The 26,790-nt window shown below is 42.8% G+C and overlaps 1 protein-coding gene across 4 annotated transcripts in view; it reads right to left on the bottom strand.

Moving 5' to 3' along the window:
• Positions 1–7,047: 7,047 nt before the first annotated feature.
• Positions 7,048–26,790, bottom strand: part of Sh3tc2 (SH3 domain and tetratricopeptide repeats 2) — a 64,467-nt gene continuing 44,724 nt past the window's right edge. The window contains exons 13-17 of one of the 4 annotated variants that reach the window (XM_074076690.1): positions 14,036–14,186; positions 13,272–13,394; positions 12,038–12,188; positions 9,825–10,021; positions 7,048–8,007 (exon numbers count right to left, since the gene is read on the bottom strand). In XM_074076690.1, coding sequence (XP_073932791.1) covers positions 7,816–8,007; positions 9,825–10,021; positions 12,038–12,188; positions 13,272–13,394; positions 14,036–14,186 — 814 coding nt within the window. In that variant the 3' untranslated portion in view covers positions 7,048–7,815. Of the gene's footprint in view, positions 8,008–9,824; positions 10,133–10,156; positions 11,152–12,037; positions 12,189–13,271; positions 13,395–14,035; positions 14,187–26,790 lie in introns of those variants that run through there. The other 3 variants (XM_074076691.1, XM_074076693.1, XM_074076692.1) reach the window with 3 other exon arrangements.

The following is a 26,790-nucleotide window of genomic DNA, read 5'->3' as shown; positions in this document are numbered from 1 at the left end:
AGATCTCCTGGAAAATTAAGTCTCCCCAACTGTGCTCTAGATTTGTCTATTTTTGACCCATCAGAATGAGTATGTTGATTTCAACTCAATATTGCAAACTGATGAAGCAGGTTTTAATCTAGCATCTGTTTAGGCTCAGAGATAAGTCCCCTTATCATGGATATAAAAGATAATGTAACAGTTTTTGTGCTTTGATTCCAGCATCAGAGAGACATGGACTCAAACCACTTCCATTTCTAAATCTCAATGGAACTAAAAATAATAGCATCTGCCTCGAAATGTTGCTGGATTGCTTGAGAAAATCCTGACAGGGATTTTTTTTTCATAAGACCTAACTCTTTGCACGCATTCAATGTCAACTATTATTTTTATTTTGAGAGGTACACATCCTCTGGTTTCAAATGATACAAAAGAAATACCTTAAAAGCAACTGAGGCCAATAGGAAAAGGGGACCAGGAACTAGAGAAAAGGTTAGATCAAAAAGAATTAACCTAGCACACACGCACAGGAAATCAATGTGAGTCAATGCCCTGTATAGCTATCCTTATCTCAACCAGCAAAACCCCTTGTTCCTTCCTATTATTGCTTATACTCTCTCTACAACAAAATTAGAAATAAGGGCAAAATAGTTTCTGCTGGGTATTGAGGGGGTGAGGGGAAGAGGGAGGGGGTGGACTGGGTGGTAAGGGAGGGGGTGGGGGCAGGGGGGAGAAATGACCCAAGCCGTGTATGCACATATGAATAATAAAAGAAAAAAAAAAAAAAGAAAGAACAAAAGCCAGAGCCCTCCTATTCTGACATTTTTAGAGCTCTCTCCCCAGGTCAGTGCTTTTCAAACTGCACGTTAGTGAGAAATTCATTCAGACAGTCACACTGTAATTTTTTTTTAACTAGAATAAAATGTTTTAAAAATGAATAGAACAGAATGCATGCCATGTATGTTTGTGCACCTGTGTACCGGAATGCGATGTCAAATGCCTTTCTTACTACTGTGGATCGCGGTAAACACAGGCTTTGAAAGTTGCTGCTCTGGGCTGAGCTGATAAATGCGGTTTTTGGTAATGCTAACACGCGCTATTTAAGAAAGACACCACTGCCCCCTGCTGGAGCTCTTGATTCTCGCAGAGAAGGACCAGCCAGCCCTAGGTTAGCCTGGCTCCTCGCCCATCTTCCCTCACCTGCCTCACCTGGAAGGTCACCTGGAAGGTCACCTGGAAGGGACGCACCCCCTGATCTACCTTCATGCCCTGGACAATGAGTCAGAGGCAGCCCTAGAAGTGGGAGCTGGAATTCCCACCTTACAATAGTTTTGAAAACACAGCGCCCTTCCCTCTCACCTGGCTCCCACTCTGTCCTGGGAAAAGAAGCCAGGCCACCGCGCTAAGGAGTCCCGCCTCTGACGTCTCCACCCGCTGGGCCACCACCTGCCTCTGCTCCTCTAGGGCGAGGCCGCCCTCCGAGGAATGTGAACCAAGTCCAAGTTCTTAGGGGTCCCAGCAGCCTTGCCCACCAACCCTGCTGAGTCCTGAAGTACCGACGGGCTGGAGGCGCTGGGTGGCACACACTGGGAAGGACTGGTCGTCCCACCCACAAGGAAGGACTGCCAAGGTCGAGGCCCAAAAGCAGAAACCATCTCTAACACCCCCGTCCTTGGGTGGGGCCCCAGTCAGTCGTGCTGGGTACTTACTAACTCGTGATGCATCCGCACCAGGCATCCACTAAAACGCCAAGCAGAGCAATGCTTGAAGCCTACAGAGGTAAAGGAACTCAACTTGCTCTGGTCCCTCGGGAAGGCTGACTTAAGATCCGAGTGTCCTGAATGCAGAGCCAGCGTCCCCCCATCACAATTGGAGGCTGCACTTCTTAACCCCAACGCTTACTGACCCCAGAAGAAAAGAAAAACGTGATAGAATTGCAAAGTGGCAGATAAAACCTAGTATGAGAAAAACACAAGGTTTCACTTTAAAATAAACAAACATGGGTGGAGTCTTAAGAGGCAATTTTTAGAACTATTTTATTAACACCCTTTAAAAATAACCTTTTTCCCCCTCTAGTACTTTTACGTGTACAGCGTGACATAATTTTAACAGTACTTGTTTCAGAGAAGTTAATTAATTTGCAGAAGGTCAACAGCTAGGAAGAAGCAGATTCTAACCCAGGTATGCCCAACTCCAAACCCATTCCCTCTCTGCCACCTGGGTGAGAGCAGAGCCCATTTTGTGAACTCCGTCCTCCTTTGCTCCTTGTCTACACCTCTCAATAGGAGCAACTATTAAAGGGGAAGAAGGTCTTTTTTCTCTGCTGCCTGGCTGTCATCATGTGAACTGCTCTGCTCAGCCATGCCCTCCCCACCATGACGGAGTGAGCCCTCTGAAACCGTGAGTAAAAATAAATCTTTCCTCCTTTAAAAAAGAAAGAAAGGAGGCCATAACAGTTAAGGTCATGAAAACAAAGAAAGACTGAGAACGTGTCACAGACCTGAGCTGGCTGGGGAAACAGCAGGCAAATGCAATTTGATCCTAGAATCCTAGGCTGGATTCTGAATCAAAAAGGGACATTAGTGGGGAAAGTGGTGAAATCCAAATAAGGGCCGGCGTGTGTGTTGCAAGAGCCAGATCGTCATGGGTCCCCTCTGCTGCCTGGAATCCATTCTCACTCTGCATTGAGAGCCCCACCATGTCTCTCTCAGTTGCTTCTAACCCTTCTGTGACTCAGCCTCAAGAAGTGCAAAAGTCTTCAGGGTCTGTCTCCATCCCCCTCCAGGTCTGTCTCCCTCCCCCTCCAACCTCTTCTCTAGCCTCCCCTCCCTACTTCCCCAACTCTGCTCCAGTCTTGCTAAACCCACTCCTGGCTTTGCTTCACACATGCCCTGTCTGTCATACCAGCCTGCTGTCATGCAGTTAGAATTAAGTGAATCCCTCTATTCCAGATTCAACTTAGATACCACTTCCTTCAGGAAGCCCTCCTGATAGCCTTGCTCATACACATCTGTGTGTCCCTTCTCTGAGGGCCCATAACACCCTGTAATGGACTCCTATCCCAGTGCTGCTGATGCCGAATCATGTTACACAGGGTGTCCCTTCTGAGCCCCTGCTTCCTTCCGGAAGTGGGAAGCTTGTGCCCAGATATGCCTTGACATCACTGACTGTCACTGTGAGGAGGTCAGTCACTCTTCACTGCTTCTCCATTACTCTGACTGCTCAAAAAGAACGTGCTTAGTGCTAGTCGGTCTTCTACCCCCATGCCACCTGTTAATCTCTCTTTTCAAACACTGCCATCTTGGGTGCTTGGGTAAGTGACAGGACCTAGCTCGAATTTAGAGCATCGTTTCGTTTCCATTGTATTTGCCATTATTTATGGAACTCTATTTACAAAAAGCAACATAAGTTTTTCTTACATGTGGACTAATTCGGCTTTTAAAAAATGAATTTGTGTGAGCAAGGGAAGTAAATGAGTTTTTGAAAGTTTGGCCAGTGGCTCTTCAGATGGTGCACGTGGAGATAAATGCAGCCACACACATGCCTGCACACGTTTATACACAACTGTGAAGGTCCCTGCGTGACAGAAATCCTGTCAGCCACACAAATGAGTCCTTGAGTCAGGAGACCAGTAGCACTGCCGTGTGCACTAATTACTTCTGTGACTGGAAGAAAAATTACCTTTCCATTTTTCAGTTCACTTATCTAAAAAGAAGAGAATAACTCTGGGATATAAAATGATATGGTTTCAGCTAGGTGTGGTGGTGCATGCCTGCAATCCCAACTACCGTGGGAGGTGGAAGCAGGAGGATCTGGAGTTCAAGGCCAGAGTGGGCAAAGATGTCAGCGAGAGCTCATCTCACAAAGAAAACCAAACCAAAAAATGGCTGGGGGTGTGGCTCAGTGGTAGAGCACTTCACCTGAGAGGCCCTACCTAGTTTTAATCCCCAGTGTGTGTGTGTTTGTGTGTGGGGGGGTGGGATTTGGCTTCATGCCCAGATACTATCTCTCATCCTGCTCTTGAAATATAGAAATACCATTGCAGAAGAAGAACCTGGGGGTGAACTTACTCTACAGATCAGAGATCAGAGGTGCAAAGAGGATAAGTGACTTGCCCAAGGTCACCCTGCAATTTAACATCAAAATCCAGGTTTCTCCTCTCCTGGTGGTCCACTCCCCCCACCAGTCTGATACCCTTGACCCCTGTATATTCCCTTCCCCAGATAAATTTCTGCCAAACAAATTACATATTTACAAAGCCCAAACACACCCACAATATATAAAGATATCCTGAATGAATGGAAAATCAGATAATAATAAAAGTAGTATTAGATTTCAGAATGTTAACACTATTGCATCAGGAATCTGTGTACCTAAAAGCTGAAGAAACACATTACAGGGCTTTTCATGGTGTTGCAGTTCTTTACTTGTTCTTTATTTGATTGGAGACAAGGAACCAGGAGTCAAGCAGCCCTGGAACCTTAGGAGGAAGATTAATTAGGATAAAGAGGATAACTAATTCATGGCTATGAGATATGTATACTAAAACCTGCTTAGATACCAGAGTCAATCACCCTGTGGATCACATACACACACAGAAAAAGAGAGAGAGCATCAACACAATTCCAAGGGGAATAGTAAGCCCACATTTTGGTGCATGTGTGGTGTGGTGCAGGAGATCGAACCCAAAACCTCGACCAGGCTGGGCATCCCCAGCGCTTGCCCACATTTTACGCCGTTAAAGACTATCTTAGCAAACGATTTACATGTAGAATATACAATGCACAATGTTTTGCTTGTTGAAAAAATAATAGTCTTAACCTTGTCTTTGCAAGCAATATTGACCACTTATGTCTGACCTGGTTATAGGCAAATTTACCAGATTTACAAATAAATCAAATGCAGTCGGAAATTTTTAACCAAAACTTCCAGTGAATTGTAGAATGAATAGATATAATGTCCTTCACATATGTGCATATGCATATGTGCATGTCTGTGTATCTTTACTGCAACTGAGAAAGATCAGGCCAAACAGAAGTTCATGTGAGAAAACGTACAGCTGCAAGAAGTCTAAGCTTAACGTGAGCCAAGCTTAAGACGTGACTTCTGGGAAGAAGAAACACCATAATCAAACTAGAGCTCCAACATTAAATTATATCAGTTAGAGTCTTATCCACCAGCCAGCATCAAAAGCCTGGTGCAGTTCTGGGAAGCACATTTTCAGAGGAACAGCATCACATCTGGCCAGAGGAGAATGCTCAGTCAGTGGGAAAAGCTGGAGCTCTGTAACCCGAGTTGGACGGGGAATGGCTTGTGGCATGGGTTCCAGGGCTAAGCGAGCCTTCCTCAAATACACAATGTGTAACTGTTCTGGAACGCATGTGCCCTGAGCATCCCTCGGGAATGTTGTTGAAAGGACTCTGCATGTGAGATTAGACTGGCTAGCCTCAACCACAGCACTCCTCCCAGTTCAGGGATTTTATAGCTTGTGGTGGGAGCAACACTGAATCTGCTTTACATAGCATTGGATTAAATCATTTCATTTCCTTTCTGGGGAAGAACACTGTCTACAGTAGAGATGATCTGATAATCAACCAAACCTCTAAGAGAAAATATGCACTTATGTGTAGACTATCTTGGTGACGAGAAGATGCAGTGGTGACTCAGTGCACCCCTTTGTTCCATCCCACCAAACATCTACTCAGCCCAAAAATGCTAGAAACGAAGGGCAGATGGCCTGACAGTCCAATCTAAGCTGCTAGGCATCAGGTTGGAAGACCGATGGCCAGACCCCCTCACATGGGGACACACTGTTCAGAGCAAGGTGATCCACCTGCCACAGGATGACTGGAGTCACTTACCAAATGTGCACGTTCCTAGGTCACATCCCTGGCCTGCTGACCCAGAATTATTCAAAGCAGGAACCAGAAAGTCCGTATTCAACAGGTTCCTGGTGTGATTCTTATGCTCACGACCTGAGAAGCATAGTCTTACACTTCTTACGCTTAGGACTTTATCCGAGTCTGACCCTTGTCTTCTGGACATTCATGTGCACTCAGACCACATGGTGAGCTTCCAAGAGCCAGGGCTCTGGGCTCCACAGATTCTGATTCAGAGATTTTAGGTGGGACACCAGAATTTGCATTTCAGGCAATCTCACAGGTGATGCTGATGGGTTTTGTTGTTGTTTTGGGGGTTTTTTGCAGACTGGGGTTTGGACTCAGAGCCTACACTTTGAGGCACTCCACCAGCCCTTTTTTTGTGATGGGCTGGCCTTGAACCACGATCCTCCTGATCTCTGCCTCCTGAAAACTAGGATTACAGGTGTGAGCCACCAGCACCCAGCATACTGATGGTTTTGATCAGTGAACATACTTGGCATTCGTGCCTTAGAGAATTCTAAAGAACTCAGTTACAATGGTAGGCAGCCCCCAAAATAATCCCCAGTGCTTCCCCACCTCTTGGTATTCATGCCCTTGGTGACCACCCCCATCTTCTGTGGGCTAGTGACTCACTTTCAATGGAGTGAACTTAGGTAAAGCTGAGGGGATATCACTTACACGATCAGGTTATGAAAAGACACTAACTTTGTGCCCTGTTGCCATTATCTCATTACCTCTTGCTCACTGATGAAGTAAGCTACCATGTTGTGAACGGCCCCATGGGGGATGTCCACATGGCAAGGAATTATGGGCAACTCCTGGCCAATCACCATCGAGGACAGACTACTGCCAGCAACCACACGAGTGAAATTGGAAGAAGATTCTTCTCCAATTGAACGTAAGATGACTGCATTCCAGCTGAGGCCTCTATTGCAGCCTTGTGAGCCACTCTGAGCCAGCGGACACAGGGAAGTCACAATTGGATTCCTGCCCTACAGGGGCAGGAATATGGGACAGATAATGAGTGTAGTTTCAAGTCACTTCATGTGCTACATAGCAGTAGGTAACTAACAGAGGTCTTTGTAAAGGAGCTACCTTGAAATCAGTAAGACATCTTGGTATTTAATCCATTCTTTAAGCCTCCTGTCTCATTCGCCCCCATGATAAAGGAGACAAAATGTGTGTGTGAATGTAAATGGTCAATATTTAATGATGTACACTGTTTACAGGTAATTTATAGCATCCTTTTCTTAATGCTCAATTTTCAAGCCTTGGCCCTGGGAAGACTTCCCTAGAGTTGCAGAGGGTTATGTGGGAACACAGCTTCAGGCACGATGGAGATGACCAGCCCAGTCAGACCTTGCACCCTGTGTGCTCCACCTGGCTGTTCTGAGGCTGTGTCTTTTTTGCTCAAAGCATGCTGAATTCTCTCTTGCCAGTGCCTGTCGTAAGCATGAGGCATGACACCTCCTTTGGTTTTGAAGAAAGAAAAGAAAAAACTAAGGTCTCCTTTGCTGGCAGGGGGTGGGAGGGGTTTTTCCCTGAGAAGACTGGTGAAGGGCACAAACTCCACCCTGCTTGCCTTTTCACCAGCACAGTTCTGATTTCCTCACTGGGGGATAGAAGGGAGGAAAGTTTCCAGGGGAGATGGCTTCTCATTTTCTCCAGAAGTATGGTGAGAAAGTACATTTCAGAGGCTGTTGGTATGGAAGAGCCACAGTCACCTGGAAAGGCTCTGGATGCAAATCCTGGAGCCAGGACTTATCACAGCTCCATCATCAGCTCCTTGGAGGGCTATGGGCCCCTTTCCCTGTGGGCTTCGCTCTTCTCCTGGTAAGATGAGAGGCTGGGCAGGTACTGACTCAGACCCTCCCGATTAGTATATAAGAGCCTGGGGTACAGAGAGGGGCAGCATCTGGTTATGGCAACTGGTCAGAAATGGGGACAGCTCTCCTCAGAGGGCCAGGCCCCCACTACTCAGCCACCGTGCCCTCTCTGAGGAGCACCCTGAGGGATGGCTGCGCCACAGGGAGCTCCGGCAGATGTTGTCAAGCCTCCTCCTAATGGTGTCCTGCAGTTGCTCGTCACCCAACAGGACTGCTGCAGCCAGGGCCAACAGGAAGTACTCAGTGGCATCGTGGACATCCTAACCCCATGGTGTGGGGGGCAAAGAAGAGACAGCATTAGCAACACTTCCTGACAGCCTGAGAGGTGGCGCTGGGAATGCTAGCTTTTTTCTACGCAGCACTCCATCTTCATGTCCTGTTCCTTAGAGGAGCTCCACTGTGGTCCCACTGGCATTGCTAAACACAATGTCACTCTTCCTTAGGCACAGAGGTGGCTTCTTACCCAGGCTTAGCCAACCATGACACATCGTTGCTCTGGACATAGTGTTTCAGGGATGTATTCATGACCCAAACCTGACCTATCAGTCAGTGGGATCTAACAAGGAAAATGGTCTCATCCTTTTGGATGTCAGCTGAAGCCTTCCAGTAGCCAGAGGGGAAGAAGGCCAAGAAACACAGAGAAGTCAAAACATAAAGACTCAAGGGAGTCTTTATGAGAGATGGGAAATCCATGGTGTTGTTGTAGACCAGGATCCAGAATTACCTGAAACTACGTCTGTACCTTGGCTTTCCAGTTATGAGTCCATAAATAGCTGGTCCTACTTGAACAACCTTACGGTTGTTTCCACAATCCCTAGTGCCCTCCGTTGATGAAATAAGACCACGCGTACTCTGTGTCTAAACCATGTCCTGTGAGAAAGATGACTTAAGAGCCCTCACCTTCCCTGTCCCTCCCAACATGGCCAAGATGAGAAGCAGATGTTTCTTGAGGTGAGGCTCAAAAAGAGGCATCTGGTTTTCATTAATACTCATAAATCAATAATTAATTCAGGTCAGAAACAAAGTCTGACCAATAAGGAAAGGACAGCAGAGCAGCCCTGAGTGTCCCTTAGGGGGTTAAACAGAAGCAAGAAGTCACTGTACTCAGAGAGTAAGGGTTGTGTCACTGTAGTAAGAGACAGGGACATCTGGTAAAGGAAAATCAAATTTGGGGACACAGTTCTAGAGTCAGCATTGTAACAAAAAAATCACAGACCACCAATACAGTTCTAGAAATGACTAGAAAAATAAGAAGCTGTAGGTTCAACTCTAGCCCTGCAAGTGGGAGAATTAGGGCACAGGCTTTCTTAGGACCTGAATATACTTACATTGAAGGTCCCACATCTCATTATCTCAAACACACTGATCCGCACCTACATTTCTCATGAGATGGAGTTTTATATAATGCTAAAAGAAATGAGTTGCAGTTGACCTATAACTGTGTGTGTGTGTATGGTACTGGGGCTTAAACTTAGAGCCTACATCTTAAGGCACTCCACCAGCCCTTTTTTGTGAAGGGTTTTTTTGAGATAGGGTCTTGTGAACTGTTTGCCCGGGCTGCCTTGGACCGTGATCCTCCTGAGCACTGCCTCCTGAGTAGCTAGGATCACAGATGTGAGCCACCGGCACCCAGCTTGACCTATAACATCTTGTGAACATAAAATTAAGAATTATTCATTTCAACTTTGATCTTGGAACTTAATTCTTGGGGGAGGGGGGTGTCTATATTTTCATAGGTCCTCGAGGGGCTCACAGGCACTAGACAATGTGCCCAGCATTCCTGACAGGTGAAGCAGCCATAGGGATTATAGCAGGGCAAGGAGAAAGAGGAGCTGTGGTCCATCTTCTCAGCAGAGATAAGAGTACCTTTGACATCTCCAGTGGGGCTTACTGGAAAGAGCCATTGTGTCCCCCAGGGAACAGTCCCCCGCCACCCTACCAGTGGAGACTTCCCATCTTGGCCCTCTAGTCCTCTCAACTCCACCCCAAAGGCTTCTTACCTTCCTTACATGGGTCAGGAAAGAGTATGAGAGTATGGAGAGTAGGTCAAACATGGCCTTAGAAGTGTGCCCCTTACCTTTAGCTGGTAGAAGGTGAGACGGCCCAGGCGATAATACACCTTGGCGTAGTACAGAGCCTCCTTTGGACTCTGCAGCCATGGTGGGCAGAGGGACAGAGTCTTTAGGTAGCAGTCCTCGGCCATCTCATACATGTGCAGTGAGTGGTACACAGTGGCCAGGCGGTGAAAGGCCACCAGCTCCTGCTTCCGATCTCCTAGGAATTAGAAGACTGAGAGGGATGTCCTGCAGCCGGCACTTTCATTATTCATTTACCCATTCACTCCATCAAACTTTCTGTAGATCTACTAGATGGCAGGGATTGTGCCTAGGGCATAGAAAACAACACAGAGGCAGTCCCTGTCCTCATGAGGCTTTTTGTCTCAGGTCACAGACATTCCTTAAATAATCCCACCCAAAAAAAAAACAATGTAAAACTGCGCCTGTGAGAAGTGCTACAAAAGAAAGCACAGGACTCAGAGTAACTAAGTAGCATGTATCCTGGTCAAGGTTCTCTGGGATGATTTCCTGAAGAAACTGCCTCCTTATTGAGGACGACACTGTAATTCAGGAAAAGAATTTTTTTTTAATGGTACTGGAGTTCGAACTCAGGGCCTACACCTTGAGCCACTCCAGCAGCCCTTTTTTTATGATTGGTTTTTTTCAAGATAGGGTCTCAAGAACTATTTGCTTGAGGCTGGTTTTGAACCAAAATCCTCCTTGATCTCTGCCTGCTGAGTTAGCTAGGTTTACAGGCAAGAGCCACTGGTGCAAGAATTATTTTTTAATTCCTGTGATAGGATGAGGTGACAAGAATAGATTGATTGAGCAGATAGGACTAACTCTGGATAACAGGTGCCTTCTCTGCATAAAATTTCTCTCAGAGAGCTCCCCTGGACTACCACCAAGGAACAGCCATGCACTCGCTCGTTACCAGCTCTGTCTCCCTTATGCTACAAAGACCCCTTCACGCTCAGACCATGCTTCAAAACACTGGTTTCTAATGGGTGTTTTGGGATTTAGTGAGTTTATTGTTTTAGTAACTAACATGTTGATAAAAAGTGATCTTTTACAGGGAATAAAGGTTTACAATCTAATCCAAGGTGGCTATTGGTGCCATCTAAGAAACATTGCTTTTTAAGTTTCAAAGGACCAACTTTAAAAAAAAAAAAAGTTCAAAGGAAAGAAAAGTCTCTGATATGGAAGAATCTAGTCACAGAGAAGCATGCATTGAAGACTTCTTTGGGTCTTGTCCAGGCAGGGATAAAGGACACTTAGATGGTGCTGACCCACTGCATCCCTAAGACCTTTCCTGAGATTAGCAGACGGCTGCTCAGATGAGGTTTTCTGTAGTAAAGTTTAAGGTAGAGGGTAGGAAAAAGAGAGAGAGAGAACTTTCAGGTACAATAAAGCCCAGTCACATCCACATCAGATGTCCTCAAAAGCCCAGAAGTCCTTCCCAAAAGACTTCATTTAGCCCTACATCTAATCACGGCTTCTCTGATCAAAGCTGCTTTTTTTTCAAGCACTGACACTCAAAAAGAGGTTGTTTTTAATCTTTTTGATTCTGTCTTTTCTCTGTTTTAATAACTTACATTGTTTCCCACTAGATTTTGCTATAAATGCAAGTTGTTTCAAATATGTGTGACTTAGATTAATGGGAACTTGACCTTCAATTACATTTCTAGTCCATGGGAAAATGTGCTTTTGACTAAAAATTAATTTAAAATCAGGACTGAACTGGTGAAGTGGCTCAAGTGGTAGAATACTTGCCTAGCTAGCAAGCATGAGACCCTGAGTTCAAATTCCAGTACCAGAAAAATAAATAAACAAATCAGGGCACAATCCTTATGTAATGGGGACACTGCCTCATTAGGAATAAGATAAAATAACATTTACCTTATACTTAGGAAATAATAGTAACTGTGAAATAAGAATTAGTGAGGCACAGGCAACACTGATGGAGGATATATGTCCCTAGTGCAGTGCTATGTCTTTTACATGGACTACCACTAGTATTCACAAAAACTGCGTAAGGCAGGCACTAGTTTGAATCCTGCTGTGCTGACGGTGAATGAGGTTAATGGAAGCTAAGCAGCTTGCTTCAGTATGTCACCCCTAATGATTAGAACCCACAGAGCCTGAATCCCAAGCTGGTACCCACCGCTTTGCTAGCCAGCCTTGAGTCACGTTTACCCTCCCACACAGTGCACCTGACGCTTAGGACACCTACCTGTGACTACACTTAGCCTGGCAGCCAGGGTGGCAAATTCCAAAGCCTTCTCATGACCCTTGAGGCTGATCTCTAGCTCGGTTAGCTTGTTGAAAACCCGGAGCTCGGTTCTCACCGCCTTCATCCTCCTTGCTAAAGGAACAGCCCCAGCCTGAGGACAGAGGCATGGGGACATTAGTATATAGCACATGCCGGCTCTCAGAGGACTCTGCTGGTAAGGCTTGGGGATGGCCACCATGTTTTCACTTATGCCTTTTCTCAAGTGCCTCTCCTGTGCCTTGCTCTTGGTGTTTTGTTCAGATCTTCCAAGTTGAAATAGAGGTCATCAGACCTCCTAAAATTGGGGCAACTGAAAGCAGAAAAGGACTCTTTCTAAGGTCATTTGGGAAGTAATTCACCTTTTAGCACCCACAGCAGCAACTGATGAGGTGCACATATGAGCACACACAGTGTCTGACAGTGCTCAATAAATGGTCGCTTCTATTAATTTTATTATGAAGGAATGTTAGACAAATCACTTTATCTCTGAGCATTGTTTTTCTAACCCATCAGGGATGTGTTCCTTTTCTACCCACCTCTAGTTCAGCACCTGGTACTCACTGGGTGTCTGATGATGCTTGATGACTAAATAAACAACTGAACAAATGAATTCATAGCTGAATAAATGAAATTTTAGGATCAAATAAGACAATAAGGTTTCTCAAACTTCAGTCAGTGATGAACAACAATTGATGTATCTGCTTAATATCTGGACATGTATTTAATTCGTATTATCTTAAGTCAGTTCTTATTTTCTTGCCTCATCTTTTGCAATAAGATCTGTGTGAGTCATGGATTTGATGAGCTGGTATTATACACCTCAAATTTTTATAGTTATATTTTAAATACATGCCTATTAAAAAGAAAATTGTTTTTAGTGTCCATCCATGCACCCCTTAAAATCACCTACCACTAAGCCACCACAAGTAAGTGGAGAATGCTGATAAACATGGAAGCATTCTACAAACCGTAAAGCACGACCAGCCAAGAAACATAATTACGAAGGTGTATTAACCCAAGAACGACCATTTCCCAATCCTGGGAGTGACTACATTGAAGAGAGGGTGAGTATATGAACACTGGACCAGAAAGGGAAGAAAAAGAAATACAAGTAGGAAAGAAGGACCTGGGGCAAAGTCCAGTGTGTTCCTGCCTACATCGGTGCCAGGGCTCAGCACACAGCAGCCTGGCTCACCCGGTAATACTCCACTGCACGGTGCCTGTGGCGGGTCCCATTGAAGAACACGTCACCTGCTTCTTCATAGAGTTTGAGAGCCAGGGAGGGTTCCTCTGATCTCAAGGCTGTCTGGATGGCCGCCTGGATGTGACAGAGAAGGCTGTTAATGGCAAGAGAAGGACCTCCAGACCTCCACAGACTACCTAGTCTGACCATCTACCAAAGGCCCCTAAATCTGGAATTGGCCTCACACATATAGGGCTGGATAGATTCTCTATCTGCCTGTTCCTTATCATGGTGTGAGAGAATTCGTTTGGTGATAGAATTTTCAGAAGTACATAGATAAACTCTATGCTTTAATAGTCAGGTGTTTATTTTAATGGATTTTAGGAAAAAGGAGTAATAATTCATTAAGCTAGTGATTTCAGACAGCATTGTGTAAAGCTAAGTGGAGGGGTGGGGGTGCTTTGAAGTTGAGTCAAAGGAAAACAAGTAAATAGTGGTACAGAATGTGCACGGGTAGAGCAAAGCCATGAACTTAACACAAAAATGACCGAAAGTGGAAATCAGGGATCGTGCTTGTCCACCACCTGTATTTTCCAGACAGAGACAGAGAGACTCAGGGAATACAGAACCTCTCCAAGTTCACACCAATAGTGGCAAACAATTGCCCCAGCCCTGACAACCCCCTTGGTGTAGACGTCACCTCTCTGGTTCCAGCAGTCAATGTGGAGGGAACAGCTGCCTCCTCCAATGGCCAGAGTCAGCAGCTCCCCACCCACCTGCAGGTACAGCTCCACCAGCTCATCTTCTTGAATGAGGTAGTAGAGGCGACCAGCCCCCAGCCAGGCCTCTGCAGCCTTGTCTTTCTCCCCCAGGTCAATGAATATACGCAGGCTGTTCTTGATACAGGTGAGGGACTGCCTGAGGGACCTGGGGGGCAGACATGGACCTGTGAGGTATGAGTGATCAAAGGAGCTCAGAGGTCACTGGCCCAGAAGGACATTGAGCCTCTGAAAGTATACAACCTTGTCCCATACCACACAGAGAGGCTAGGGCCTAATTTGAATCCCAGCTCTGCAGGCTGTGTGACCTTGAAAAAGTACAGAACCTCTCTGTGCCTTGTTTCCCCATCTGTAAAAATGGAAATGTAACTGTACCTTCCATACAGGATTATCATGAGGACTGAGGAGAGAATAATACTAGAATGTTTAGAATAGTGCTTATCAATCAATGCACACTTGAGGAATATTTAATTATCATTATTACTCACCCATGGTCACTCAGTCTTTGGACTACACTGTTACATTTTTCACAAGCTCCTAATCCACAGTAGAACAGAATGAATAGATGAATGAGTGACCAAAGTATTGCCTTTAAATCATCAAAAAGATTTTGATATATTGTTAAAAAGAAATATCAAAGTAGGTTAAAATTTTTAAAGTCAGTATTTAAATTACTGCTCTTTAATTATTTGGAAAATTTCACTATGTAGAAAACTCTTCCCCAAGGCAAGGATGAATGAAGAAATGAGGCCATGTTGAACACATTCAGAGTTTGAGAACTAACCAGAAGGAACCCAGCAACATCCATATAGGAGTTCTCAGTCCCAGCAGCAATGAGAGTCACCCGGGGGCTCTTCAAACCCACACAGAGCCAAGCCCTAAACCCACCCCGGCATGTGGAAATGTCATGTTAGCATGGGCCCTGGATTCTCTGGCCCAGCTACCAGCATTTCATCCAAGCGTCCTTGTGATTCCACTGTGCAGTATGGTTGAGGTTTGCTGATGTGGCCCAACCCCTTCTTTTATAGAGGAACCAAAACCAGAGATAGAAAGCAATTTACACAAGGTTGCATAGCGCACACTAGGCAGAGAACCAAGACCAGAACTCCCTTCTTCTGAGAGCCAGCCTGAAACTCAGCTGACACCACCCACATTTCTCAAAGCGTGATGTGACTCATGGCCCATCTGCACCAGCATTACCTGGAGAGCTTCATAAAGCCTCAGACACCAAGAGCTACCTCAGACTGAATGAATCAGAATCATCACAGTTACAGTCCAGAAATCTGAATTCCTAAGACACACTTTGTTTATGCTCAAGTGCACCAAAGCTTGGGAATCCCTGTGGCAAACCACGCATATCCTTCTAGAAACTGATCAGTATCAACTGGATCTTGTGAAGACTTAAGTATGAAGTTCTTATCAAACTCGGTTACTGGTACCACCTGCTGTGGTTTCCATGTGGCTTAACCCGCAAAGGTCTGTTTGTTGGAACCTTGATCTTCTAAGTGCTTGTTACAGTTTGTTAGAAAATGGGCCCAGAGGCTCGGCTCGTGTATTGAAGACTTCATCCCCAGCTGATGGCGCTATTGACAGTGATTGGGTCACGAAGGTGCTGACTTCAATGGATTAACCCATTGATGCGTTCATAACTTAATGGGCTATTAGGAGATGGGGAACAGTTGGAGGAAGTAGGTCCCTGGGGGTGTGACTTTGAAGGGTATATCTTGTCCCTGACCCCTTTCTCTCTTGCTCTCTCTCTACTCCCCAGCTGCCACGAGGTGAGCAGTTTTCTCTGTTACGTGTTGCTGCTATTGTGGTAAAGTACCTCACAAAAACCCATAGCAATGTAGCCAATTGACCTTGGACTAAAACCTAAAATAAATTTTGCCTCCTTTTAGTTGGTTTTCTCAGGTATTTTTGGTACAGTGATGAAAAATGATTTAACATAGTGGCAATGCTGAGAGGCAGTAGGACTTTAAGATGTGAGGCTGAGCCCAAGGTAATTGAGTCATTAGGCCATTGCCCTCAAAAAGGACTCCATAGTCCTCCTGGGACCCTGATCATTTACCACAGGAGTGAGTGCTGTGAAGAGCAATGCTGAGCTCCTCTTCCCCCTACCTCTGGGCTCTGGCTTCCTCTTACCTCTTTATTTTCACCATTGTAATGCCATAAGCCATGTGGCCTTTACCAGAGCTGGGGTGATGATGACAATAGTTTTTGAAGCTCGAAAACTGTAAGCTAAATAAAACTTTTTACTCATTATCCAGTCTCAGACATTTTGTGATAGCAATGGAAAATGGATTAATATACCACCTCATCACAGACAACTCAGTCACCAGGCCCCCTTTCCACAGTCAAGCATTCTCTTGCCTGATGACCCATGATCCTTTTTGACAGTTGCTGGCCTTCTGGAGAGAAGGCCAGGCATTTGGCACATGTAAGAACTGGGGAGGAAGAACTCAAGTTTTCCCTGCTGCCCTGCCTTTGATAGAAGATTATTGGCTTCCAGGTTGGGCATTGACCTGTCCCAAGTATTAATGTCAAATTTACTGCTGGGATTGTGCCAGGAGCTGAGAAGTGCCGCATATGGCTGCAGCAGTCACCCACCTCCCAGCTGAGCTATGATAACTAGAGGCCTTTTTCACCATGGGAAACCCTGTCCTTCTTTCCCCTGCTCTGCACTCTAGGACCTCAAGCTGGGTTAAGAGGTTTGCAGACCTGGCCTCCATTGCTCTCCCCACTCTCACTGGAATGGGTGATGAAAACAGGACCCATAAATCTCATCCTGATGCTATTTCCTGCTGTGTTTTTATTATCACTTGCTGTCCTGGAATATCCTTGAGCTGAAGTTGTTGTCTCCAGACCCTCCAGGAGCAAGATCAGGACTTTTATGGAGAAGTCAACTCACAGAGCAGGCATTGCTTTCTCAGGGTGGAAAAGAGGGGATAAGCATCTTTCTCTAAGAAACACCCCAGTGGGGGGAAGGTAAGACTCATCAAGACCCAGCTACTACACAGCACTTTCCAGACTCCATGCAAAGGGAGGATATTCTAAATACAACTGATTCTCACCAAGATGTACTTCTGACCCATGACCTCCAGTAAAAGCAAGTGTCTAGCCAGGCACCAGTGGCTCACACCTATAATCCTAGCTACTCAGGAGGCAGAGATCAGGAGGATCATGGTTTGAAGCCAGCCCAGGCAAATACTTCACAAGACCCTATCTTGAAAAAAATCTATCCCAAAAAAAGGGCTGATGTGGGTCAAAGTATAGGCCCTGAGTTCAAACCCCAGTACCACAAAAAAAAAAAAAAGCAGTGTCTTTTTGGTGTAAAACTGGAAGGTGGTCTCCAGCTCCCTTGGTTCTTTCTTAACTTCTTAGCACCACTCACCACCCCATTATCTCACATCTGCTAGTGGCTGCTGTGTCCCCCACCTGCTGAACCACAGGCTTGGCCTGGACTGGCCAGCATCCCAGTTCCTCCACCACCACTGGCAGACTCTAAATCTGGTTTGGCTTCCAAATCAAAAGAAGTAAGGAGTGCAGGACAGGTCACTAGCACCAATTCATTCATGTGCAGTCTCCTTGCCTTTCCAACCTTGATTCTAGTCTTTTACTCATTTTTTTCTGCCCCCAAGTTCAGTCTCTAGAGCTTAGTCCTTGTTTCTTCCTTCTGCCTAAGCACTAGCTGTGCTGACCAACTCTATGGCCAAATGACTCCAACACCTGCAGTCCCAGACATTCTCTTTCCAACCCTACAGGGCTTGCCAAATCTCTGTGCTGCCTGGATGAATCTGTTTGACCTCTGGCCAAAGCCCAGAGGACTCCACTAAGTGGTTCTGTGCTGTTCTGATAAAAAGAACTGCCACTTTCAAAGTGCTGCCCCTCTGCTAGTTATTGGCTATGGTACACATTCACTCCTTCAATCCCCCCAGAAACTCTAAGCCAATAGGATTCTTGGCTCATTTTGTAAATTTTTTTTAAAAGTGTTTTTTAAAAATTATCCAAGTTTCCCTGCTCATTTCTAAAGCTTTATTTGGAAATTTCTTCTGCATTGTCTAATAATAATAATAATAGTGGCAGTGTTATTTCCTAAAATACACTGACAATGATTGAGCATTTAGCACTTCCTAAGGGATTTACATGCATTATCTTATTTAGTCATAGCAATAGCCCCAAGAAATCAGTACTGTATTTTACAAAATACAAAAGATCAGTAAGGCTCAGAAAGGGTAACTAGGATAAGATAATAAACCCTATTAAGCCTTTTCTTCTTTTTCAAAGATAGGGTCTCACTATGTAGTGTAGCCTCAAACTCTCCATCTTCCTGCCTCAGCTTTCTGAGTACTGGGATTACAGGTGTGCACCACCAAACCCAGCTGACTTTTGCTTGCGTTCACCACTTAAAAAAAGAAACCTGAAGTTGTTAAGGACATAAGCAATTTGAAACCTTGGACAGAGTTTCCTCATCCGCAAAAGTAGGCGGGGTAGTGAACATTGCAGCCCAGGGATCAAATGAGGACATAGTGAAAGCAACTGTTCCCCTGTGGAAGATTACAGAGTGATGGAGATTAATCATATTAGTCATATTAAGAAACCAAATGTCAGAACATTTTTCAGTTTCACAGAAATAAGAAGTATAAGGAAAAGAATAAAAGCCAAGAGCACAAAAACAGACACAAAGACCAATGAAATAGAACAGAAGACCCTGACACAAACCCACGCAAGTACAGGCACCTGATTTTTGACAAAGCTACCCAAAATATGTATTGAAAAACAAAAGACAGTCTCTTCAACAAATGGTGCTGGGAAAACTGGATTTCCACCTGCAGAAGCTAGATCCCAGTCTCTCACCTTATACTAGCATCAATTCAAAATGGATCAAAGATCTTAACATAAGATCTGAAACAGAGAAATTAATCCAGGAAAAAATAGGGAACACACTGGACCACATAGGCATAGGCAATAACTTCATGAATGGAACTCCAATAGCTCAGCAATTAACAGAAAGTATTAACAAGTGGGACTGCATGAAACTAAAAAGCTTCTGCACAGCAAAGGAAATGGTCATCAGACTGGAGACAGCCTAGAAAATGGGAAAAAATCTTTGCCAGCAATACAGCTGAGAAGGGATTCATAACCAGAATACATGGAGTTCAAAAAACTAACCTCTCAAAGAATCGACAACACACTAAATAAATGGACAAATGAACTGAACAGACAATTCTCAAAAGAAGAAGTACAAATGGCTAAAAAATATATGAAGAAATGCTCAACATTCTTGAGCATTAAATTAAGGAAAATGCATCAATAAAGGAAATGCAAGTCAAAACTACACTGAAATTTCACCTCATCCTAGTCAAAATAGCTATCAAAGCAACAAATGCTGGCGAGGATGGGGGTGGAAAGGAACCCTTCTACCCTGGTGGTGAGAATGTAAATTAGGGCAACTGCTATGGAAAGCAATATGGAGGTCTCTCAAAAAACTAAACACAGAACTACCATACGATCCAGTGATACCACTCCTAGGAATGTACCCAAAGGAATGTGCTCCAGGATATGACAGAGCCACTTGCACACCCATGTTTATCGCAGCACTGTTCACCACAGCCAAGCTTTGGAAACAGTCCAGATGCTCCACGACTGATGACTGGACTAAGAAAATATGATATATATACACAATGGAGTTTTATTCAGTCATAAAGAAGAATGAAATTATGTTGTTTGCAGGTAAGTGGATGAAACTGGAGATCATCATGTTAAACATAGCAAGCCAGGCTCAAAAAATCAAAGATCACATTTTCCCTCATACACAGAAGCTAGACCTGTAAGTTAAATATATATATAGAAACATATGCAATCAAAAATATATATAGTCAGAGAGAGAACAAAATTGTATTAGTGAGTCTGTCTGAGGGGGATATGGGAGGCAAGAGAGAGAAAAAAAATGTTAGAGAATGAAAAATACTGAAGTAACCCATCCATACATGAATATAATATAAGGCACTACACAGAAGCAATTGAATATTAGGGAAGCATGGTGACAGAAAATGAGTAAGTAATGGGGGGGTTAATTTGGTTAAAGCACAATATATACAGACCTGAAGTACCAAGGCAAAATTCCCTTGGACTATCGAAAAACACTTAATTTTTTAAAATGAAGGGCAAGAGGTAAAAATAAGCCTTTTCTGGGAGTGGGTACCAACGGGAGGAGATGGGCACAAGGAAGGGGGCAATGAGGACAAATACGGTGGGCATGTTTTGTATCCATACGTGAAAATGGAAGAATGAAACCTGTTTAAATTACTCTAAGAAGGGGTGAGGGGAAGAGGAAGAACAATGGAGGTGGTAAATCTAACTAAGATATACTGTAAGCACGTATGTAAATACCACAATGTATCCCCCTATACAACTATTAGATGCTGATAAAATTATTTAAAAACTGATAAAGAATAAAAACCAGGAGTAGTGGGTTCTAGGCTGCTACTGTATTCTCATGCAAAGAATTAATCATTGTTCCACAAGGGCCTATTCCATGCAAGGCGTTCCCTCATTCTAAAAATAATATTATGCACACCCTCTGTGGCACATATCACAATGTTTGCAATACCTTTGGTGATTACTCATATTTTAAATGTCTATTTCCTGTTCTATTATGTAAGCATAGAACTCTGTGAGTTCAGAGACTATAACCCCTTTATCCAATTTGTAGCACAGTGCCTGGCCATAGTAAATGCTTAGTAAATATTTGTTGAGTCAATCCAGTACAGCCACAAAGATCTCATGAGCCTCACCTGGCTCAGCTCTAGAGCAAGGTATTGCTGTGTATGTCACCTGAAGACAGAAGAGAAGACCCGCAAAGACCCCTCCCACCGAGAGACTGAAAAAAACTAAACTCCAGAAAAGATCTTTTAAATAAGAGGAATTAAAATTATCTGAAAGACAGCATGGGTGAGTAAAAACCACCTTAAATGGAAAAGTCAGGGATCTGAGCCAATACCAGTGAAACCAAGTGGCATGATCACCCTGGACTCTGCGGCAGGTGTGGGGGCAGGTTGGAAGAAAAAATGAAGCCGTTCTCATCCATACAGGTCCATGAGATTTCATGAGAGCTGTATGCACATGAGTTTGTCTAGGTGAGGATAATTGGCTGAGAAGGCAAAAATATATCAAAAGTACTTAAGCACATGCATTCTAGACCCATGTGCCCAACACAGCCTTCCACCGGCTTTCTTTGTTCCATTGGAACACAGCCACACTCATTCACTTACGTTTTGCTGAAGGTTGGTTTTGCACAGCGGCAGAGTGGAAATATTGTGACACAGACTATATGGCCCACAAAGCCTAAGCAATTTACTGTCTGACTTTATTTTAAATAGATCGCTAATTCTCCTCTAGACTCAGACACTTGGATATCAGTCCCTGCCAGTGGCTTCACGAAGTTATTTGGCTTCTTTGTCTCTCAATTTCTACAAGTCTTTCAACCACATGTGGTTACCCCAAGATTTACACATTGCTTAGCAAACACTGTGTACTCACCAAATGCTTTGTTATGCCCAAGGGTACTCGCTGTTCAGGCCCCAAGGTCCACTGTAATCCCTACCCTACCTCACTCAAACTCTGCATCCCATCCTCAGCCATAGGCTTAATTCTTCTCTACTTGTATCCAGGTGATTACCAAAATCTGTCTGCTGAACCTGCAAAATGTCTTTAAAATGGGCCCCAACTTTCCATGGTGACTGCTATGCTCTCCACCTGCAGTGCAAGTCTCATCATTCTCCATTTTTCAAAATGTTACTTATCCCTCAGGGGCCTCCTCAAATGTTTCTCCTTGATGAACTCCTTCCCGACAGAAGTGTTCTCTAGCCTGTCCCTCCTCCAAACCTGCTCGTGCAGGGGTCTGCCACTTCTTCTATGAACACTTCCTGACTTTGCGTGCCCGCCTTTGAACCTCTTGAAAATGGAAATTCCTTCAGAGAGCTGAGTTGAAGAAATCTATCACCTGGAGACCCTCTCAATAAATTCCTCCTAGAAAACTGCACCAGGAAAAAAATTTGCTCTGGCAGAAAAAAAAAATTGTTTTTGTTCTTTTATCAGCCAGTGAGAACCTCATCTGACCTCCTGCTTTTACCTCACCTATCAGGAAGTTTAGCAAGAATTTACAGTAACCACAAAGGTATTCATCTGTGTCTGTCAGTTGGTCTTTTTTCTCTTTTAAATTTTTCCTTTTTTTAGCAGCCTATAGGATTAAATGACTTATATATACTAAAGAAACATAATATTACAGCGTGTTCTTTTTGTAGAAATGGCTATTTTGCAAACAATTACTGTCTGCAATTTCATCTGACACCTAAATACTTCGTGATGTTCCTGTTAGTGTTACTCATACTGATGGTAAAGCAGGAGAAGTGGATGTTTACAAATAAGAATCTCAGACCTTAGAATTATTGAACACTCAAATTAAAGGACACTAATTTGGACCAACCTCTGAAACAGTGGAGTAAAGACTTCCAAAAATCCACTCCTCTATAAAAGCCATGAAAACACTCATAAAAAATTGTTAAAATAAACTTTTTTTAACTCAAGATATATACTGATCCAAGGAGTGTTTATTCTTAAAAATGACTGACTCTTGTTAAAAATAGTAAGTCTTGTTGCATTCTAAATTACCCTAGAAGCATTCTGTTCATGCCAGGCCTGTAGTGGCCGTTAACAACTCAAGCCTCACAATCACAGTAACTGGGAAAAACATCATCCAAGTCCCCACAAGAGGGACTACAATGAGTTTGGAATTTTCCAAAGCACTATTTGACCTGTCTGGAGGGTCCCTGAAAGCCTCCACTCATGGGGCTTGTTTTTATTTGATCTGACTCAGAATTCACTCAGTGAAGAACAACATTTTTTCCTGAGGAATGTTTGGCAAAAAAAAAAAAGTCACTATCAATTATTAATTATTGAACATTGCTACTGCCTGAGATAATTAAAAAAAAAAAAACTTGGAATGAACAAGATGCTGGGACTTGGATGTGACTCAGTAGTAGGACACTTGCCTGACATGTATGAGGCCCTGGGTTGAATCAATCTCAATCCCCAATACTGGAAAAAAAAAAAAAACTTTCAAAAACACATAACAGGGAAAATGGAAGAATGCAATGCCTATAATAGGCTTTGGAAAGTTCCAACATATTCCTAGGAATCAAGAAGATCAGATGCTCATATACAAACTTATATGCATAACATGTTTGTAATAGTGGAACTACTCCATGGAACTCAGGGGGAGGAGGAAAAGGAAAAGAGAATGACAGTCAGCAATGTCAACACACATTACATCTGTACAGGTTGAAGATATAACAACATGTATTAAAAGTTACTGAATAATGGGAGGTGGGAAGGAAGGGGTAAGGGAGAATAACGGAAGGGGATGAGCTGAACCAAGTATACTCCTATCAGGGGTATACCAAGAAACCCCTTTTACACTGACTGGAATTAATCATGAAAGACAGGACTGTAAAATAGGTACAGTGGGCAGGGGTAGTTATGGGAGGGGGAAGGATGGATAGAGGAAATGAAGGTGAGGGAATATGGTTGATGGGCTTTATATACATATACAAAATAGAATGATAAAACCTCTTGCAATTACTTTAAGTAGGGAGGGGAGAAGGTTGGGAGAGGAGATTGGGGGGGTGATCTAACCAATGTACAATGTTAAGGCTGTTTGGAATTGTCACAATGAATCACCCCCCATACAATGAATATGTCCTAATAAAAATGAAAAAAAGAAAAGGAGAGATAGAAAAGTCAGATATATGTGCAAGTCTTTGTGCATGCCTGGAAACACCTGAGATTGTTTTAAGTGCCAGTGGAGTGGCTCAAGGTGAAGGCCCTGAGTTTGAACCCCAGTACTGAAAAAAAAAATAGTAATTATAATCCTCAGGGAATCCACTGAGAAAATAACTTATACAAATATAGTAAGAGAAATAACAAGAAACTAAAATGGTACTCTAGAAAATATCTACTTGATACAAAAGAAGGCAGTACTAGAAGAATTGAAAACAAAAAAGATATAAAACACATAGAAAAAAATAGCAAAATGGCTACATAAATCCTAACTTACCAATAAATTCTTAAATATAAATGGATTAAACATTTCAGTCAAAAGACAGATATTGGCAGAACAGATTTTTAATGATAAAACACTATGCTACCTGTAAGAAACACACTTTAGAGTCAAAGACAGATTAGAAAGTAAAAGTATAGAAATATAATACCATGGAGTGGTAACAAAAGGGAACTGAAGTAGCTATACTAATATTGGCTGAAAGAACAAGAACTGTCACTAATGACAATGTAAGACATTTTACAATAATAAGAAAGTCAAGACAACAGGAAAACATAACAACATAGTAAATATATATGCACCTAACAACAGAGCCCTAAATTGCATGTATTCAAAGCAGACAGAACTGAAGGGAGAACTAGACCCCTTAGCAACAGTAACTGGATAGCTTATTAACACACTTTCAATAATGGATAGAACAATTAGCCATAAGAACAATTTGGAAATGGGCTGTGGGTGTAGCCCAGAGCAGGGTGCATGCTCAGCATGGGTGGAGGCCCTGAGCTCTATTCCCAGCAACTAAGATTAATAATATTAGTGTAAATTAAAAACAAATTAAAAGTTCATTTTTAAAAAAACAATAGTCTAATAAAACTACAAGATCACTATAAAACACTACACCACACATCAACAGAATACACATTCCCCTCAAGTACACATACAATATATGCACAGTATGTTTTCCTGCCATGATGGAATGAAATTAGAAGAAGAAAGGAAAATTTGGGGAATTCACAAAGAACACACTCCTAAATAACCAATGGGTCAAAGAAAAAAATCACAAGAATATTAGAAAATACCTTAGATTAGTAAGCATACTAAAATTTATGGAATGGAATAAAAACAGTGCTCAGGGGAAAGCTGACAGCTGTAAATACTTACATTATAAAAGAAGAAAGATTACATATCAATAATCTTACAGTCTACGTTAAGATACTCCAGAAGAGTGAAAATAAACCCAAAGCAAGTAGAATAAAAGAAATAGTAAAGATTAGAGCAGAAGTAATTGGTATAGGGAAGAAAAAACAACAACAAAATCAATAAAATCAAAAAGGTGGTTCTTTAAAAGATGTCTTTTAAGTGGCAGCCTACTCTGATCAAGCTAAAATGAGCCAGTGCCAATGGTTCATGCCTATAATCCTAGCTACTTAGGAAGATGAGATTGGGAGAATTGAGGTTTTAGGCCAGCACTGACAAAAAAGTTTGTGAAGTAGCTCTGAAGTTTCTTTGTTGATCTTTTGCCTAAATGACCTATCTATTGGTGACAATGGGGTATTCAGGTCTCCCACCATCACTGGGTTGGGGGTCCATCTGTGCTCTTAGGTCCACTAGAGTTTGTCTGTTTTTTAAATGTAGATGGTGTCCCTCTGTTTGGTACATATATATTAAGGACTGGTATTTCCTCTTGATGAATTGTTCCATTAATTAATATGATGTGACCTTCATTGTCTCTTCTGATTGATTTTAGTCTGAAGTCTACTTTGCCAGATATGAGTATAGCTGCTCCTGCCTATTTATGGGGTCCATTTCCTTGAAAACTTTTTCCACCCTTTGACTCTAAGCCAGTGTTTATGTTTTTCAGTGAGATGAGCCTCTTGTAAGCAACATATGGCTGGGTCTTGTTTTTTAACCCAGTTTGCTATTCTATGTCTTTTGATTGGGGCATTGAGGCCATTTATATTCAGTGTTAATATTGAAAGGTGCCTGTTGTTTCCAGTCATTTTTATTTCCCTGTGGTTTAGTTTTATCCATTCCTATTTACTGGTCTGCTTGCTCAAAAGGGTTTATTCCTTATTAAATCTTCCTGTCTCAATCTAGTTTCTTCATGGTTAATATCTACAGAGTATTTTACTCAACAACCAAGAAAAACACATTCTTTTCTGCAGCTCATAGACCTTTCTCCAAAATAGATTATATTTTAGGAAACAAAGCATGTCTCAACAAATTCAAGAAAATTGAAATAACCCCCTGTATCATACCAGATCACAATGTAATAAAACTAGACCTCAACAACAAAAGAAACCACAGAAAATATTGAAACACATAGAGACTGAACAACACACTGCTGAAAAACCAGTGGTGACTGAAGAAATAAGGAAGAAATTTAAAAAATTCCTAGAATCCAATGAAAATGAAAATACAATCTATCAGAATCTGTGGGACACAGAAAAAGCCATGGTAAGGCCTTTGGTGAAAGTTTATAGCTATAAGTGCCTACATAAAAAATATAGAGACCTCTCAAATAACCAATCTAATGAAGCACCTTAATGTCCTAAAAAGACAATAACAAACCAAACCCAAAACCAGCAGACAGAGAGAAATACTAATGATCAAGGTCAAGATCAATGAGATCTAGACCAAAATTTAAAAAATTATACAAAGAATCAATGAAACAAAAAGTTGGTTCTTTAAAAGATTAACAAGATCAACAAACCCTTAACCAACATGACAAAACAGGGAAGGGAAAAGACCCAAATTAATAAAATCAGAGATGAAAAAGGGGACATAAGCACAAATACTAACAAAATCCAGAGAATCATTAGAGAGTACTTTGAAAACTTATATTCAAGTAAACTGGAAAATCTGCATAAAATGGACACATTCCTAGATGCATATAACCAGCCAAAATTGAACC

This window comes from Castor canadensis, chromosome 6, assembly GCF_047511655.1.
Source record: "Castor canadensis chromosome 6, mCasCan1.hap1v2, whole genome shotgun sequence".
NCBI lineage: Eukaryota > Metazoa > Chordata > Mammalia > Rodentia > Castoridae > Castor > Castor canadensis.
Note: the sequence above shows the minus strand (reverse complement) of the source record. Positions and strands in the feature narration are given on the sequence as shown.